Source organism: Orcinus orca, chromosome 9 (genome assembly GCF_937001465.1).
Source record: "Orcinus orca chromosome 9, mOrcOrc1.1, whole genome shotgun sequence".
Lineage (NCBI taxonomy): Eukaryota > Metazoa > Chordata > Mammalia > Artiodactyla > Delphinidae > Orcinus > Orcinus orca.
In genome coordinates, this window is record NC_064567.1 from 21,995,862 (window position 1) to 22,010,512 (window position 14,651).

Below are 14,651 nucleotides of genomic sequence, written 5' to 3' on the forward strand. Positions count from 1 at the left end.
CTTCTCTCATTATATTGGTTAGAACAGCAAATTCTCAAACCTTTTGGTATCAGTCTCCCTCCACACTTAATTTTTGAGGACCTCAAAGAGTTTTGGTTTTTGTGAATTATATCTATTAATATTTAGGGTATTAAAATTTTAAACCAAGAATTTTAAAAATACTTGCTGTTTACCTTAAGAAACAATACTAAACCCATTACAAGCATAAATAACATATTTTTATGCAAAATATCTATGTTACCAAAACAAAAATATATATGGAGAATGACATTGTTTTACACTTTTTTGTAAGTCTTGTTAATGTCTGATTTAATAGAAGACAGATGGTTCTTATACCTTCTGCATTCAGTCTGTTGCAGTTTGCTCTTTGGGCTAAAGGACATGAAGAAAATCTGGCCTCACACAGATCTGTAATTGAAAAAAGGAAGAATATTTTAATAGCCCTTTCAGATAGTTGTGGATATTTTTCTTTGACATTACATCAGAACTTGATAGCTGGTACCTTCTTAAAGGTTAGTTGTAGTGTGGAATCTGAAACCATATCAATGAACTTTTCATACCCTCTTACATTAAACCCATTGGTCTCTTTTGCACTCTGAATGTATCTTTTACTCATACATAATTTTATAACATCATTCATTGGTCATTTGGAAAATACTGGTTCACTGAGTTATGAAGATCTTCCAAATGTTGACAAATTTCATTACACAATATCAAAAAAGTCACATTTATTAACCACAACACGTGTCTTATCAGAAAAGTCATTAAGATGGTAAAGAAGTCAAGCTCTTGATGGCAAATAGTTTCCAAAATTCTGATTTTTGTTCAAAATTTAATCACTGCAACAAATACCATCGGTTGTTTTCCTTGAAATGAGAAATTCACTTTAGATCATTTTTGAGAAAATAGCTGCCAAATGCACAAGTCTAAATAACCACAGTTTTCCTGTCAGTTTTTCTTCCAAGTAAAAGTGGTGTTCAAGGCAAAAGCAGCACAAATCACACACATACTTTTCCTGGAGACAACAATGGGACGTTGGTATGTAGCAAACTTGCTGTATGTGGATTCCCCCATTTCATGACACAGAATATTTAAAAAGTGTGTACTTAAGGGTGAGATTTAATAAAATTATTATTACTGCTTCATCAGGGACTTTTAAAAATGTGACTGCCATATTTATTAACTGTGAGTGTGTGCATGTTGATGAAAAATACAGTGACTACTAATAAAGCTCTGTACCTCTGCCCTGATTCTTGCTAAGGGGCCAGGAGTTTTATCCACCACTTCTTTTGCACCATCAGTGCAAATATCAACATGGTAAAAAAAGACAAATAATATCTTAGTATTATGAAAATAGTTTTTGCCTTTCAGATCCCCTGAAAGGGTCTCGGGGGCTCCTGGGGTGCACAGACTACAGTTTGAGAGCCTATATGTTAGAACTCTTAGAACAATTTAATAATGGTAATACGAGTTCCTTTTCTTGACCTAATTTCAGTGGAACTGCCTAACAAGTAAATAAAAATTCTGAGGTTAAATTTATTTATTTATTCACTTGCAAATTTTAGACAATGATTCTGCAACCTCAGACCCTGATGCTGAAATCACTGCCAAGACCAACGGGAAAGGGAGCCCTGGGGAGCAGTCGCCAAGCCCCGTCCAGTTCATAAACAGTGAGGGAGCCGGGGACTCCAGCCGCTCGACCCTTCAGAGGTGCTCTCATCAGATTCATGTTTTCACTGCATTTTACCTTCATTAATCTAGATACCAATGTCAGCGATTTAACGACCTTAGAAACAGGTTGGCGTAGTGAAGTCCCACATTTTCATCTCAGCCATTCTATTTTCTCTTTATATCAATGCCACCTCCTGGATCTTGTCACAGCATTCTTAGTTAATGTAAGAATATATTGATAGGAGAGCATTAATTTTCACTCCTCAACCCCATTCTTCTCAGTCTTCCTATATGCAAGTTTGCTATTAGGACTTAGCTTTACAACCACTATCTTTTGACTCAGGGAGTATGATTTCCCCCCCTCTCCTTTTCTGTCTGCTGCAGCTTATAATTACCCTGTCTAGAATCAGAAGAAAAATAGAGTGCCACACATAGTGCTCTGATATTAAATAGGCGCAAAGGAGAGTGAAAGCAGCCTTGGTGTCAACTCTCAAATGCACATGGCAGTTTCATGATGCAGCACTTCCTCACAGATATTCACTGTTGATTATAAGACGGTGCTGATTTTCTGCACATATCCATCCCTTCTACTGGTAAAATAGTTCTACTAGAGAAGCTAGTTCTACTAGAGAAAGAATTGCTATTGTCGACTGCACTATTATTATTTTTATAACTACTTCTGTGCAAGGACTCTAAAATTGCATTCAAAACAAGATAGACCAACAAGGCTTCCACTGACCACGTAATTTCACATGAAATAGAGTTTCTTCTCCTTTGGTTCAACAAAATATGCACTATAGGGCATATAGTTGTAGTGATCATTGGATTTAAAGGCAGAATTTGACTTGCTGTGATGGGAGAGGAACTATTGCTAGACTAATCTGTGGTTTGGCACGTGTGTCTTCATATTTGCCTGGAAGAGTGATTATCTTCTTATCCCAATACAGATATTTCACTACTCGCCACTTTGATCATAACACCTATCCTTTTTTCTCTGATTCATGTTTTTGCCACATTTTGCCTATATTAACCTGGCGACCAATATCAGTGATTTTATGACCTCAGAAACAGGTCAGAAACAGACCTCCCTCGTTTTAATCCTAGCTTTTCCACTGTCTCATTACACGAATGCTGCCAAATCTAAAAGCCTCAACACTGTAACCTATAAAATGGAAGTGACTACAGACAACTATTGAAAACATTAAGGTTCAAAATCCATACTGGATGAGTCACTGTATAAGTATATGAAATATATGAAAACACTGTTGTTACTTTATGTTACATGTGATATACATAGAAATGCCTTCAGTTTTCCTGCCCTGTCAACCGTATTCTTGTCCTCTTTTGCTCTGCTTTCTCACACTCATCAAAATTCCATTGGAGTAACTGTTTGCCTCTTTCTTTCTCTGAATGCTGCCCTTGCTTCTGGAGGCAGCTTGCGCTTACAGTTTCTGCCCCTCTGCGTGCTAATGACCTAACGTGCATTCTCTGAAGGCTAGTATGGACAGTGGATCCCCTCCTTTGGGTCCAGGGTGAGAGAACAGGAATCCATCCGTAGGATCTTGCATTCAGAGGCAGAACTGAGACACCACATCCATTTTCCTTTTTCTTTGAAGTGTCTTTTAAAGAGACATTGAGCACCCTCTCGCCATTCTGAAGAAACACATTTGACCTTTAAGCCACCAATCCCTGACTAGTGTCTACTGACCTACTTTTTCACTTGCAGCGTCATCAGTGGCGTTGGGGAACTGGATCTAGACAAAGGGCTCGTGAAGAAAGTAGAGCCCAGTACCAAAGACAAACCTTATCCCGACTGCCCCTTCCTGCTGCTAGATGTGAGAGATAGAGATTCTTACCAGCAGTGCCACATTGTTGGAGGTAAGAGAGAGAAGGCCTTACAGTGTCTCACTCCTGAGAACACAGTCCGGTACTGAGCCCAGGCAGGCTCAAACCACAGCCTGTGGTCAGCAGTTGGGGAAACCCTGTGTTAGCCAGATGTGTTCTGGGAACCTGTAAGTTGGCTCTACCACATGCTCTGAGAGAAGCTGGTGACTCTCTCAGGGGGCTCAGGGGCCCAGGGCTAAATGTCAGAAACAGTGAAGTGACACTTCTTATTTGTTCATAGTGTCCTGTTTCTTTTCTTTCACAAAAGTATTTAGGTTTATAACTAGTTGATTTTGAAAATATGTTTCTTTTAACTCTTAGACTTTAAACCAGCTGAGAATTGGGGCCAGGTTGTACCGAGAGCTACAAACTTCCTAAGCTTTTTCTTCTCTTTGCAGCTTACAGTTACCCAATTGCAACTCTGTCTAGAACAATGAACCCTTATTCAAATGATATTCTTGAATATGTATCCTTTGTTGCATTTTAAGGAGTTGGATGGTATAAAGACTGAAGACTCAATCTTATCATGAATCATGCTCCTAGTAAGAAAACCCTATGAAGGGCCTTTGATATTAATTAGTTTACTTAGCATATTTTAGAATTTTGATCCTTAGCTGTTGCTGAGAATGCTTCCAAGCCATCCTGCAGTAGGACAAAAAACATTAGAATTTTGATCCTTAGCTGTTGCTGAGAATGCTTCCAAGCCATCCTGCAGTAGGACAAAAAACATTAGGTTAAAGGTTATGATCTGTTGAGAGTCAGTCCTAAGACTGTTTTCCCCAGAAAGTTTTCCCAAGTAAAATGTAAGGAGTGAATTTTTTTCCTTCTATTTTAATTTTTTTTGCTTCTTGAAATTTTAATTTTTTGCTCATAAAAATCATACAAATAGAAAATAATTTAAATACTGAAAAATATAAAAAAGAAAATTGAAATAACCACACAATTGAACAACAAACTCTTACTACATTTTTTGTGTATTTTATTCGACTGTCTTCTTTATCTTTTTAACAAAGTAAAAATTATACTGTATATATAATTTAGTATGTTGCTTTTCCCCACTTCATATTACAGTGTATTTCCCCACACTAACACAAGCTCTTTATAAACTCTATTTTTGATGCAGTATAAGATCTCATCTTTAGATTTACTGTAATTTACTAAATCATTCCTCTTTGAAGGAATGGACTTTCAGGTGGTTCCCATTTTTTTACTATTATAAATAAGACTGCAGTGGACACGTTGGGCATAAAAGTTTTTCTGTTTCCTCATCTGTAAAATGGAGGTTGTAATACTTACTCTCCAGGATTGTACAGATGAAAGAGCCAAAGAGTGTACAGTGTGTAACTAGTGCCGTCTTGGACATGGTGATACTAGTTCATAGAAGAAAAGGATACCAGCTTGTGTGGTTTCCACGACAGGAAAAAGTCCTGAACCCCCTGAAGAGGGGTCATCCGATGCTCCTTGAACTCAGAGAGGTAAACCTTGACAGCTCTTCTTCCTCAGGGGTTTCTGTATAGTCTAGGAGCATTAGCTCAGTGTGGTCGAACCTTAACTCATCTGCTTCTTAGAAAAATGCCCATGGCAAGATCATCATTCTGTATGACGACGATGAGAGGCTGGCCAGCCAGGCAGCTACCACCATGTGCGAGCGGGGATTTGAGAACCTCTTCATGCTTTCCGGAGGTGAGGGGCTGTGTTCTGCTTAGGACGTAAAAGGCGAATACTTGGGCTCACACTCCTTCAACTCCACCCCTATCGCCTTTTCCCTCCTGGAGCTCAGAACTTAGTATTCTGGAAACAGAGACAACCATGCTGGCAGAAAGGAGTCAGGATACGTGAAACTTCCTTTAGCTCCATCAGCACATGTTTTTAATTCCTGAAATAATGATGTTACTTTATGGCTCTGTAAGAAAGCCTTAATGCTGCAGACTTGAGCTAAACGATTTCTGGTGGAATTCTCAGAATCCCACATAACAACTGACATTTTCTGGTGTAATTTACTTAATGGTGAAGCAGTTAAGAAAGATTTCCTGTCCTTGTGTTGAGGAGGCATGCGGGCTCCTTTCCAGGTTGCCTTGGCCTCACCGTGCTAACACGGCTTTTTCTGATGATCTTCCACACCTAGGTCTAAAAGTCTTAGCTCAGAAATTCCCAGAAGGACTGATTACGGGTTCCCTGCCAGCATCTTGCCAGCAGACCCTTCCGCCTGCTTCTGCCCGGAAACGATCCGGCCCGAAAGTGCCGCCCCCAGCAGCCGAGAATAAATGGAGATTTACCCCAGAAGACCTAAAGAAGATAGAATATTACCTGGAAGAGGACCAGGGTCCTGCAGACAGTACTAGTAAGATATTTTGACCTTTAGAAATAATGTTTTCTGTAGAACTTGAGATTTGCAGCTTTGAACATCAACCTCATCATATGAGAAGCTTGATCTCTTATATTCAGATTCTTCAAATATTTGCAGGAGAAGGGGAATGTGCAGGTGCTATGTGAGGAGGGGGGAGGTGAGTGGAGGGGAGATTATGGTAAGAATTAGGCATTGCACACAGACATAGAAAGAGAAGAGAGGGTATCAGTCAAATAAAGTGTGCATCTCAGGCAGAGTTGAGAGGCTAAGCTAAGGCTTTCAGATTCCTTCTCGGAAAGCTTTGCTTCCTTCTGCTGCTTCTGGGTACCTTTAAACTACTTCTGGCCTTTCCTTTGGCACACTGCTTTCTCTTTTTCCTCTAACCATTCCTGTACCCTTCTCTACTGAGAAGGAATGAAGGACAGATGAAGTTGATTGGATAATGGAGAGGAAGGAAAGAAAAGCTATCTGGGTTTCCCTTCATCCCTGCCCCCTTCCCCACCTTCTAATTGATCTCAAGGATGAAGAGTAGGTTTTAGCCTAAAGTAGATGCTGAATAGGACTTCATTAGTTTAAAAGTGGTTTGTAGCATAAGACTTCATTAGTTTAAAAGTGTACTTGGCAGGTTGTCCCTGGAATCATTTTTGCAGCTCTGCTCCCTGCTTTCTTGCTCCCTTCAGGCCGGCTGAGCCAAGGTAATGCTTCTGGAAGAGACTCCAAGGTTCCAGGCTCCCGCAGCGGTCAGAACCTGCCTGCCGGGGCCCCTGCCGGCCACCAGAACCCCCGCTCGCTGGGCAGTGGCCACCTGCAAGGCAAACCCTGGAAGTAAAGACTTTGTCTTAGTCAAATAAATGTTTTCTCTCCTTTCGGAACCCCTGAGCAGTTCACAAGTTGGTCATTTTAAGAAGCTGCTGCAGAGGAAAGACCTCAACGTGTGTCAGGCCCTCTTCCCTCTTCCTGTCTCCAGCTCCTCTCCCACATCCAACCCGGGAAGGATTTTTACAAAACCCAGAGGCATGACAGGCTCTAGTGTCCTCCCTGTTGTTTACAGAATATTTAAGTCTCTGAAACTGAGTAGGAAAAAAGTCTAATTTTTTTAGGCTTTCTTTTTGTTTGTTTGTTTTTAATAAGGTCCAGTTTGTTTTGGTCTATATCCTGCGTTGTTTTGTAAATACTTCAGGCGCATCTGGTGTGTCCTTCCCAGCCAGTTCTTTTTCACTCACTCTTCTTGGTTTCACGAAGGCTCCCTCGGTAGGCTTTGCAGCCTGAGAAGCTGTCCCCGGGGGTGCAGACGATTCGTAGCTTTCAGCCCCCACCAGCTGTGGACCCGCTGGCTGAGGAGCTCTTCGCCCAGCACCCGAGGCAGGCTCCGTCTGGAAGCCGGTACCTGTGAGCGTCACTCAGTTAAGATATAGTAGTAGCTCTCACATGTGCTCAGCGCTTCTCCTCCTCACTAGATGTTTTCCTGGAACCAGCACAGGTGATGATGTGTGCTCAGCTGCCTTCACGGGCAAGTCCTGCCCACTGTTCAGGGCCGGGTTGAGAGCCACTGAAGCCCCCTGGGGCCGTCCCTCATTTGCGGTTGGTTTATTAGTTGTAAACTCCCATTACCCAGCTCAGGCCCATCCATCTTAGATGGGTAGAAATTATGGCCACTTGAAAACATTGGCTTTGGTTGGGCCACTGCCCGCACACAAGGTGAGGACAACTCCACAGTCCTTTGTCAGAGCTGACAACCCTTTAAACCCTTGCTTAAAAATACAGTATTAGTCTAATTGAGTAATTAGTGCAATTCCCTGCTTACTTCTCATTCTCATGACTGAGCTGTGATTAGGAGGTTTTGAATATAGATTCTTGTTTGGGCCAGAATTTTGAATCAGCGTTAATTGAATTGCTAGATGACTGACATTCATTCCATTTAATTGGGGGAACAAAAGACCTCAGGTAAGGATGAGGAACTATGAAATCATCAGGCAAAGGAAAAAGAGCCTTGTTAATTTTTATGGTCTGTGATCTGTAGCTGTGGTAAGGGACTAAGGAATAAATTGTGCTCTTTGTCATGGCAACCAGCTTCTGAAAAGCCAGCTGAAAATTGCCTATCCTTAGGTGGTTATTGCTGCTGGGTAAGATTTGTCTTAACAGGACTATTTTTCTCACCACCAAAAAAAAAATGTATCACAGTATTTCCAGCATGGGGGGCTGTGTTTGTAGGAGAAATAAAGGTAATAAATATCTTATAGAGACATATGGAAAAATAACTTTCACATTCAGCCCAGTTCTGTTTTAGTGTGTTTATTCTTCTCTACTTGATTTCCAAAGTGCAACATTTTCCGATGCTTTAGAAATCAAACAAACCAGGGACATTGTTCAGATGTCAAGCTGTGCCCAATTTTCCACAAGATTCAAGAATCTTGTATAAAATTCAGCCAACGTACACATAGCTTTAAAGAGGAGCCTGTCATGTTTCCCCATAAATTTATTGCCTGAGAACTAAGTTAAGCCTTTTGCTAATGCCAAAATGCTCTGGCTTTTTATTTTCTTTACAGCATAGATTTTTAAAAATGCAAATTTTTCCACACTCAACTTTCCCCTAGCATGGACAAGATTTTCAGCCATTTTGGACACATATGCATTTTTAAGAAAAAAATTTTTTTTTCTCTGTGACAAAGTTCTGGTTATGCCATTTTCAAGTCGACTAGTCAGGAGTTTAGATTTCCCCACTCGATTCTATTTTGAAAGTAAATGGTAGTCCCCCTTTGTTCCTATTCTGCATTCTCATCACCACACAACACTAGAGTGTTAGAAACTACTATGTATATGTGCAAAGTCAGTATAGCTGAACCTATTAGAATTGCAGTGCATTTAGTTGAGAGATCTGGCAGGTTGACTATATTTATGTGTGTTTCTCCATAGCGCTTTGCCTATTGGTAAGGATTTTAAATAACTACTCCTCAAAGACCTGTTCTGGTTCTGCACTTTGTGTGTTAAATGTCACTTGCAGTTTTTACACGCTCAAGGTATTGCTTTGAATGTTCTACTTTACTAGTTTCTTCGTTAGATTAACTGACATGTATTATCTAAGCGATCTGTGATACTCTGTGCAATTGTGAAAGTTGAAGATTAAAGTACATAGTTCTTAATTTGTTGTTTGCTGTTAATATGCTGAGATCTGCCAACTTCTCTCTTCCTCTCTGTTGAGATGATTTGTGGGGAGTCACATGAGACTGGGGTGATCTGAAAGAGTACTTCTTTTTGCTCTATCTCCCAGTAATGCATATTTTCTTTGTGTAAATGAACCAGGAAATCATTCCAATTAGGGCAGTGGACTTTAGCTTTCTAGTCAGAAGGGTTTCTCCTCATGCCCAGCAGGGACTGATTGCCACCTTAAACTCATTAGAGCGGGGCTTTCTTGTCAGTGTTGGGGGTTGATGAGAGCGGGGCTTTCTTGTCAGTGTTGGGGGTTGATGAGCTTCCCTTACCTGGGAACTTATGACCCCCTAGATGGAAAATGCTTTATCAATGTACAACTGCTGCTCCATCTGAGCAATGGTGATGGCCAAAGTCTAAATAATAAGTTCAGTACTTTATCTACTGTATTTAAGAAAGAAAAGAGGGAAGGAAAGAGAGAAGCAAGGAAACAAGAAGTGTGGAGGGAGGAAGGGGAAGGCAACATTACTCATTTGAGTACAAAAAGAACATCTCGGGCTGTTACAATGTCAGGTTTAATCTATTGAAAGGCATAGAATGGGGACCTCCCTGGCAGTCCAGTGGTTAAGACTTTGCCTTCCAATGCAGGAGGTGTGGGTTCGATCCCTGGTTGGGGAGCTAAGAATCCCACATGCCTCATAGCCAAAAAAACAAACGAAAACCCCCCATAAAACAGAAGCAATATTGTAACAAATTCAATAAAAGACTTTAAAAAGGGTCCACATCAAAAAAAAACTTTATAAAAAAAGTAAAAAGAAAGACATAGAATGAATCAAATTACCTAAACGTAATTTTATTTTTTACCTTTAGCAGAAAACCAGAACTAGCACAATCATATTGGACTTGGGGTGTAAATCAGAATTAAAAGAGAACAAATAGTGTTCATTAGTTGCTGAGGGATTTTTCCTGTGATACTACTGAGATTATACAAAAATTCATAAGACTTTAGGCTACTCACCAAGAACACAGAACAAAACAAAACCTTCTTTTCTCTAATTCCCTTGTGGAATATAAGTGAAATCAGAGTCCTAGGCTAGGAAGAAATATGTAGCCAATTTTTCTTGTGTTGGTTTTGGTTTCTGTCATGTTATAAATTGGTTGTAGATTCTGTCTTTTATGTTATCTGACTTTTTTAGGGGGGATAATTAATTTCTGTCCACCTGGATTTAAATCCATGACTCCCTTCCTGCTCTACTCTGAAGATAATCATTAAGAACCTTTCTTTCCCCAGTTCCAGAATATTCCCAGTGTCTCTAATGTGCGTTTATTTTTTCACAATTCTTTCAGTTTCAACTCCCATAATACTTTCCTTTTTCTTTTTCAAGAAACATCAGAAATGTGGATATTATATCAGTTTATGTGAGCATGATGATATGCTTATCTACTGTTCAATTAATTTTTTGATTAAAATATATTTTTCCCATAAAAAACAATAAATAGGACACATTGTGCTTCCAAAGTGTTCAGAAGACATTTGGGTAGTAATACGTTCCTAAAGTTGCAGTAATTACTGAAATTGCTATTGCCACGTCCTTTATTGGCACACAGGTCAGTTATAGCATAAAATATGTAATGGTGGCAATTTGTCAGCAGTGAATTCTGACAGGACAGGATTCAGTGCATGATTTTATGTGTTTACAAAACTATATTGCCCCCCTCCTCCCCCATCTCCTTACGGTCTCACTCTCTGATGCTTATCCTCTTTGTTCCAAATGCAGACGCAGATTCTCTTCACCTGCATAACATCCTGAGGCACCTGGTGAAATGTGTGGCAAACAGAGGTCACTTACTAAATACTATTGACTGATGGACTACATTTTAAAAAAATTATTTAAAATTATTTTTGACTATAACCTCCCAGAGGGTGAAAATCACCAACTACATGACATTGGCCCTTAATAAGGGTGTGTGAATAAATGAACTGAACCTGTCAAGACTGAAGTCTGGGATGTAAAGCCCATTGTGGTGGCCACTCAGCGCTGGTCTGCCATTCTGGAGACCTGGAAAGTTTGTTATCCCTTGTCCTCTTGTACATCCTACTTTTGTATGTGAGACATTCATCACTCTGAGATTTTTAGATTACCCTCTGCAGGAGGTACCCAAGAAGCTGTTAGGGCCGTTATTATTAGCCTGGCTGTCTGCAGTCTGCCTGTTTCCATGGTCCCCTCAAGCTCAAAGTAGCCTTCAGAATTCAACTGCACCATCCCCATCTGAGAGTGGGTTTTATTTTCTCTTTTGTTTCAAATCTTGAAGATTTCCAGGTAATAATGTTAGCAAACATTTATGGAGAGCTTACTATGTGTTAGGCAGTATTCCTAGATTCTTCATTTTATGTTTTGACTCATTTGACTATCAGAACATCCCTGCGAGGTAGGCACCCCCATTTTCAGGTGAGGAGACTGAGGGTCAAATGGAAATTAAGCAACTCGCCCTGTGTCACTGAGCTGGAAGGTTGAGAAACCGTTCTGCTCTGTGCTTGTCCGCTCTGGGTGGGTACAGCCACTCTCTCCCTGGCTACGCCTCCAATTCACTAACAAAAATGTAACTTTCTGGGCTTCCCTGGTGGCGCAGTGGTTGCGAGTCTGCCTGCGGATGCAGGGGACACGGGTTCGTGCGCCGGTCCGGGAAGATCCCACATGCTGCGGAGTGGCTGGGCTCGTGAGCCATGGCCGCTGAGCCTGCGCGTCCGGAGCCTGTGCTCCGCAACGGTAGAGGCCACAACAGTGAGAGGCCTGTGTACCGCAAGAAAAAAAAAAAAAGTAACTTTCCCTTGGCTGTTGGCTTCCCTTCCTTCCTTGTCACCTGAGATTCCACTGAAAGCTTTCCTCCTCTGCCTGCATAAAAGGTGAGGAATTCAGGGACTGAAACATCTGCTCCTGGGACCATTCCACTGTCTCTGTCTGGTGACCTATCTAGAAGACAGGTGCTCCAGGGTTTGTGAGATTTGTTTCTTAATGAGGTATCACTTAAGGAATGGGAGTTACAAACTTTTCATTAGATTGTAGGGGAAAAGGCTGTTTTCCTGATGGTTGAACTATCCAATAAAACCATATTGATATGATTTGTGTCTGAATTTCTCTTTCCTTTGTGGTGATGTTTCTGATTTAGGCTGAAACATAAATTGTGTGAATTGGCTCATGGCCGCAGGCCTGGGCTTCATGGGAGGAAGCAGCAGCAAACCTCTGTGCCTCAGTCCATGTTAGCAGAGCTCTCATTCCACCGCACTCCTCTAAAAATGTAGCCGAACATACCATGGTAGTTAAGCAGAAGACTTGTAATTTTCTTTTAGTTGGGCAGTAAACATTTGGCAGTCTTCACTTCTGGGGTCGTTAGCTGATGCTCACAGTTTGAGTTGCCAAATTAATGTGGATCCTGAAAGCTTTGGGGAGAATTCATTACCCTTTGACAGTTTTTCAGATTTGACGGGTGCTCTGTGCTTCTTTCTCAGAGCTCTTCCTTCATCTGGCCGATCTGAATGTTTTGGTTGGTCATATCAGTTTCCTGTAAGGAGCATCTGGGTCGTAGTGTGTTCACAGAATGATGTTTCTGTCCTTAGAGCCCTTAGAGCAAGAATTCGTCTGCATCTTCAAATCCACCTAGTCCCACTTGCCCTTGCAAAACAATTGCTGAGATGATGAATAGCCCTGTACTGGATGAGGGACCAGTGAGGTCATATCTGGATTGTATTCAATGACATTTCAATTTTAACTTCAGGCCAAAGCCAGAAAGCTAGACATGCATATCTTAGTGTTAATTCAAAAGACCACCCAAAGGATTCTTATGGACCACGAATGGCCCACGGGCCACATTGAGAACCGTAGATAATGCTCTAAGAACAAAGTAAAATGAGTTCATTTAAAAATAAAGATTTTTGAAAAGTCCTAGAGAATAGGCATTAGCATAATCAATTCCCCAGATTGCTGCGGGAACTGAAAGTGAGCAGCAAGCGCTCTTGGGAGTTGTCATCTGAGCTACCACAGAGTGCTTAGGGAATGGCCCCCAACCAGGAGACATTAGTACCCTGCCCTTGGTAGAAACACTTGCTTCCAGCTCTATCTGGAGTATAAACTTTTCCAAAAATAAGACCTTGTTCTGGGCAACAGCAGAAGAAATGAGTTTAGACAAATGATGAAAAAGAATCTGTGCACAAATTAAGATGGCCATTTAGATGTTTGATTTTGATAATAAGTTGATCTTAGATAACTTTACCCACAGGTAATCTGGTGTGTTTGAAATAGCTTTTTTTTAACCCCCCTGATTATACAAACTCATTGCAAGAAATTCAGAAAAGTATAAAGAGGAAAACCACCACCGCTGCCTGGGGTAACCACAATTATTATTATTGGGGAATATCTACTTCCAGGCATAGTGGGTGTGCGTTTTTCAAACAAAAATGAGATTCATACTCAATATACTATGTTGTAGCCTGCTTTTTTTTAAACAACTGTATGGAAATATAAATTACATGCCATAAAATTCACCCATTTTAAGGATACAATTCAGTGATTTTTAGTAAATGTACAGAGTTGAGAAAGCACCACCACAATCCTGTTTTAGAATATTTCCATCATGTGACCAGCTTCTTTTGCCCAGTATATTGTGACCATTTTTCCATATCAACACAGACTACAATGGCTTCCCGATATTCCATTGTGTAAATGGGTAATACCCATGTCAATACTGGTATCTATCTAGGTTCTTTTCCTTTTAATTTAACTTTTTATTATTACAACCTTGTATATATGTTTATTTGAACTTCTCAAAATATTTTTATAAAATAAATTCCTCCAAGTGGACTTACTGGGTCAAAGTGTCAATACGCTGAAATTTTTTATTTATAGTGCCAAATTCCCCTCCAGGAAGGTCGTGTAAATTTATCCTCCCACCAGCAGTATATGGCAGGTCTCATTTCTTCATACTCTTTGATAACACTGAGTTGTCAGTCTTTTTATTCTTTGTCAATCTGATGGGAGAAAAATAATATATTTTTCTTTAATGTACAAAAAATAATCAGAGAATCAGTATCTTTCATTTATTGGCTTTTTGTGTTTCTTCTTTTGGGAATTGCCTATTTTTCTTTTGAAATGTTAGTCTTTTTTTTAAACCCCTTTTACTTGTAAGAGCTTTTTTCCCCTCAAGGTTATTAATACTTTTTCATATACACCACATTATTTTCTAAAATTTTTGTTTCTTTTAGCTTTATGATTTTATTTATAAAATAAAATTTTTACCCATAGATTTGTAAAAATATGTATCTGCAAACTGGAAAGTTCTTCCTGTAGTTGAAAATAGAAAAAAAAATGTTAATGACTTCCATGTCTCCATTTAACGAGCATTTATTAAGTGCCTACTCTGTGTCATGTACTTGGCCAACCAGTAGAAATTGAGTGTTGAGCAAAACAGCACAATCCCTGCCCTCATGGAATTTTCATTCTGGTGCTTTACTCCTGTCTTTTCAGCTTTCTTAAGACTCTTACTTGCTCAGAGCCTTACTTTCTAAACTACAACTCGGGGAAATTCAAAATGATTTGCAAGCCTACAA

At 40.1% G+C, this 14,651-nt stretch overlaps 1 protein-coding gene across 9 annotated transcripts in view; it reads left to right on the top strand.

Annotated features, from left to right (window-relative positions):
• CEP41 (centrosomal protein 41) overlaps nucleotides 1-12,170 on the top strand; it is a 46,995-nt gene extending 34,825 nt beyond the window's left edge. For 5 of the 9 annotated variants that reach the window (XM_033432453.2, XM_033432450.2, XM_049714508.1 and 2 more), the window contains 7 exons: nucleotides 1,566-1,710; nucleotides 3,398-3,549; nucleotides 3,954-4,021; nucleotides 5,124-5,238; nucleotides 5,681-5,896; nucleotides 6,583-6,727; nucleotides 10,828-12,170. In XM_033432453.2, coding sequence (XP_033288344.1) covers nucleotides 1,566-1,710; nucleotides 3,398-3,549; nucleotides 3,954-4,021; nucleotides 5,124-5,238; nucleotides 5,681-5,896; nucleotides 6,583-6,727; nucleotides 10,828-10,852 — 866 coding nt within the window. In that variant the 3' untranslated portion in view covers nucleotides 10,853-12,170. Of the gene's footprint in view, nucleotides 1-1,565; nucleotides 1,711-3,397; nucleotides 3,550-3,953; nucleotides 4,022-4,858; nucleotides 5,031-5,123; nucleotides 5,239-5,680; nucleotides 5,897-6,582; nucleotides 9,043-10,827 lie in introns of those variants that run through there. The other 4 variants (XM_004272194.3, XM_049714505.1, XM_049714506.1 and 1 more) reach the window with 3 other exon arrangements.
• Nucleotides 12,171-14,651: the final 2,481 nt, after the last annotated feature.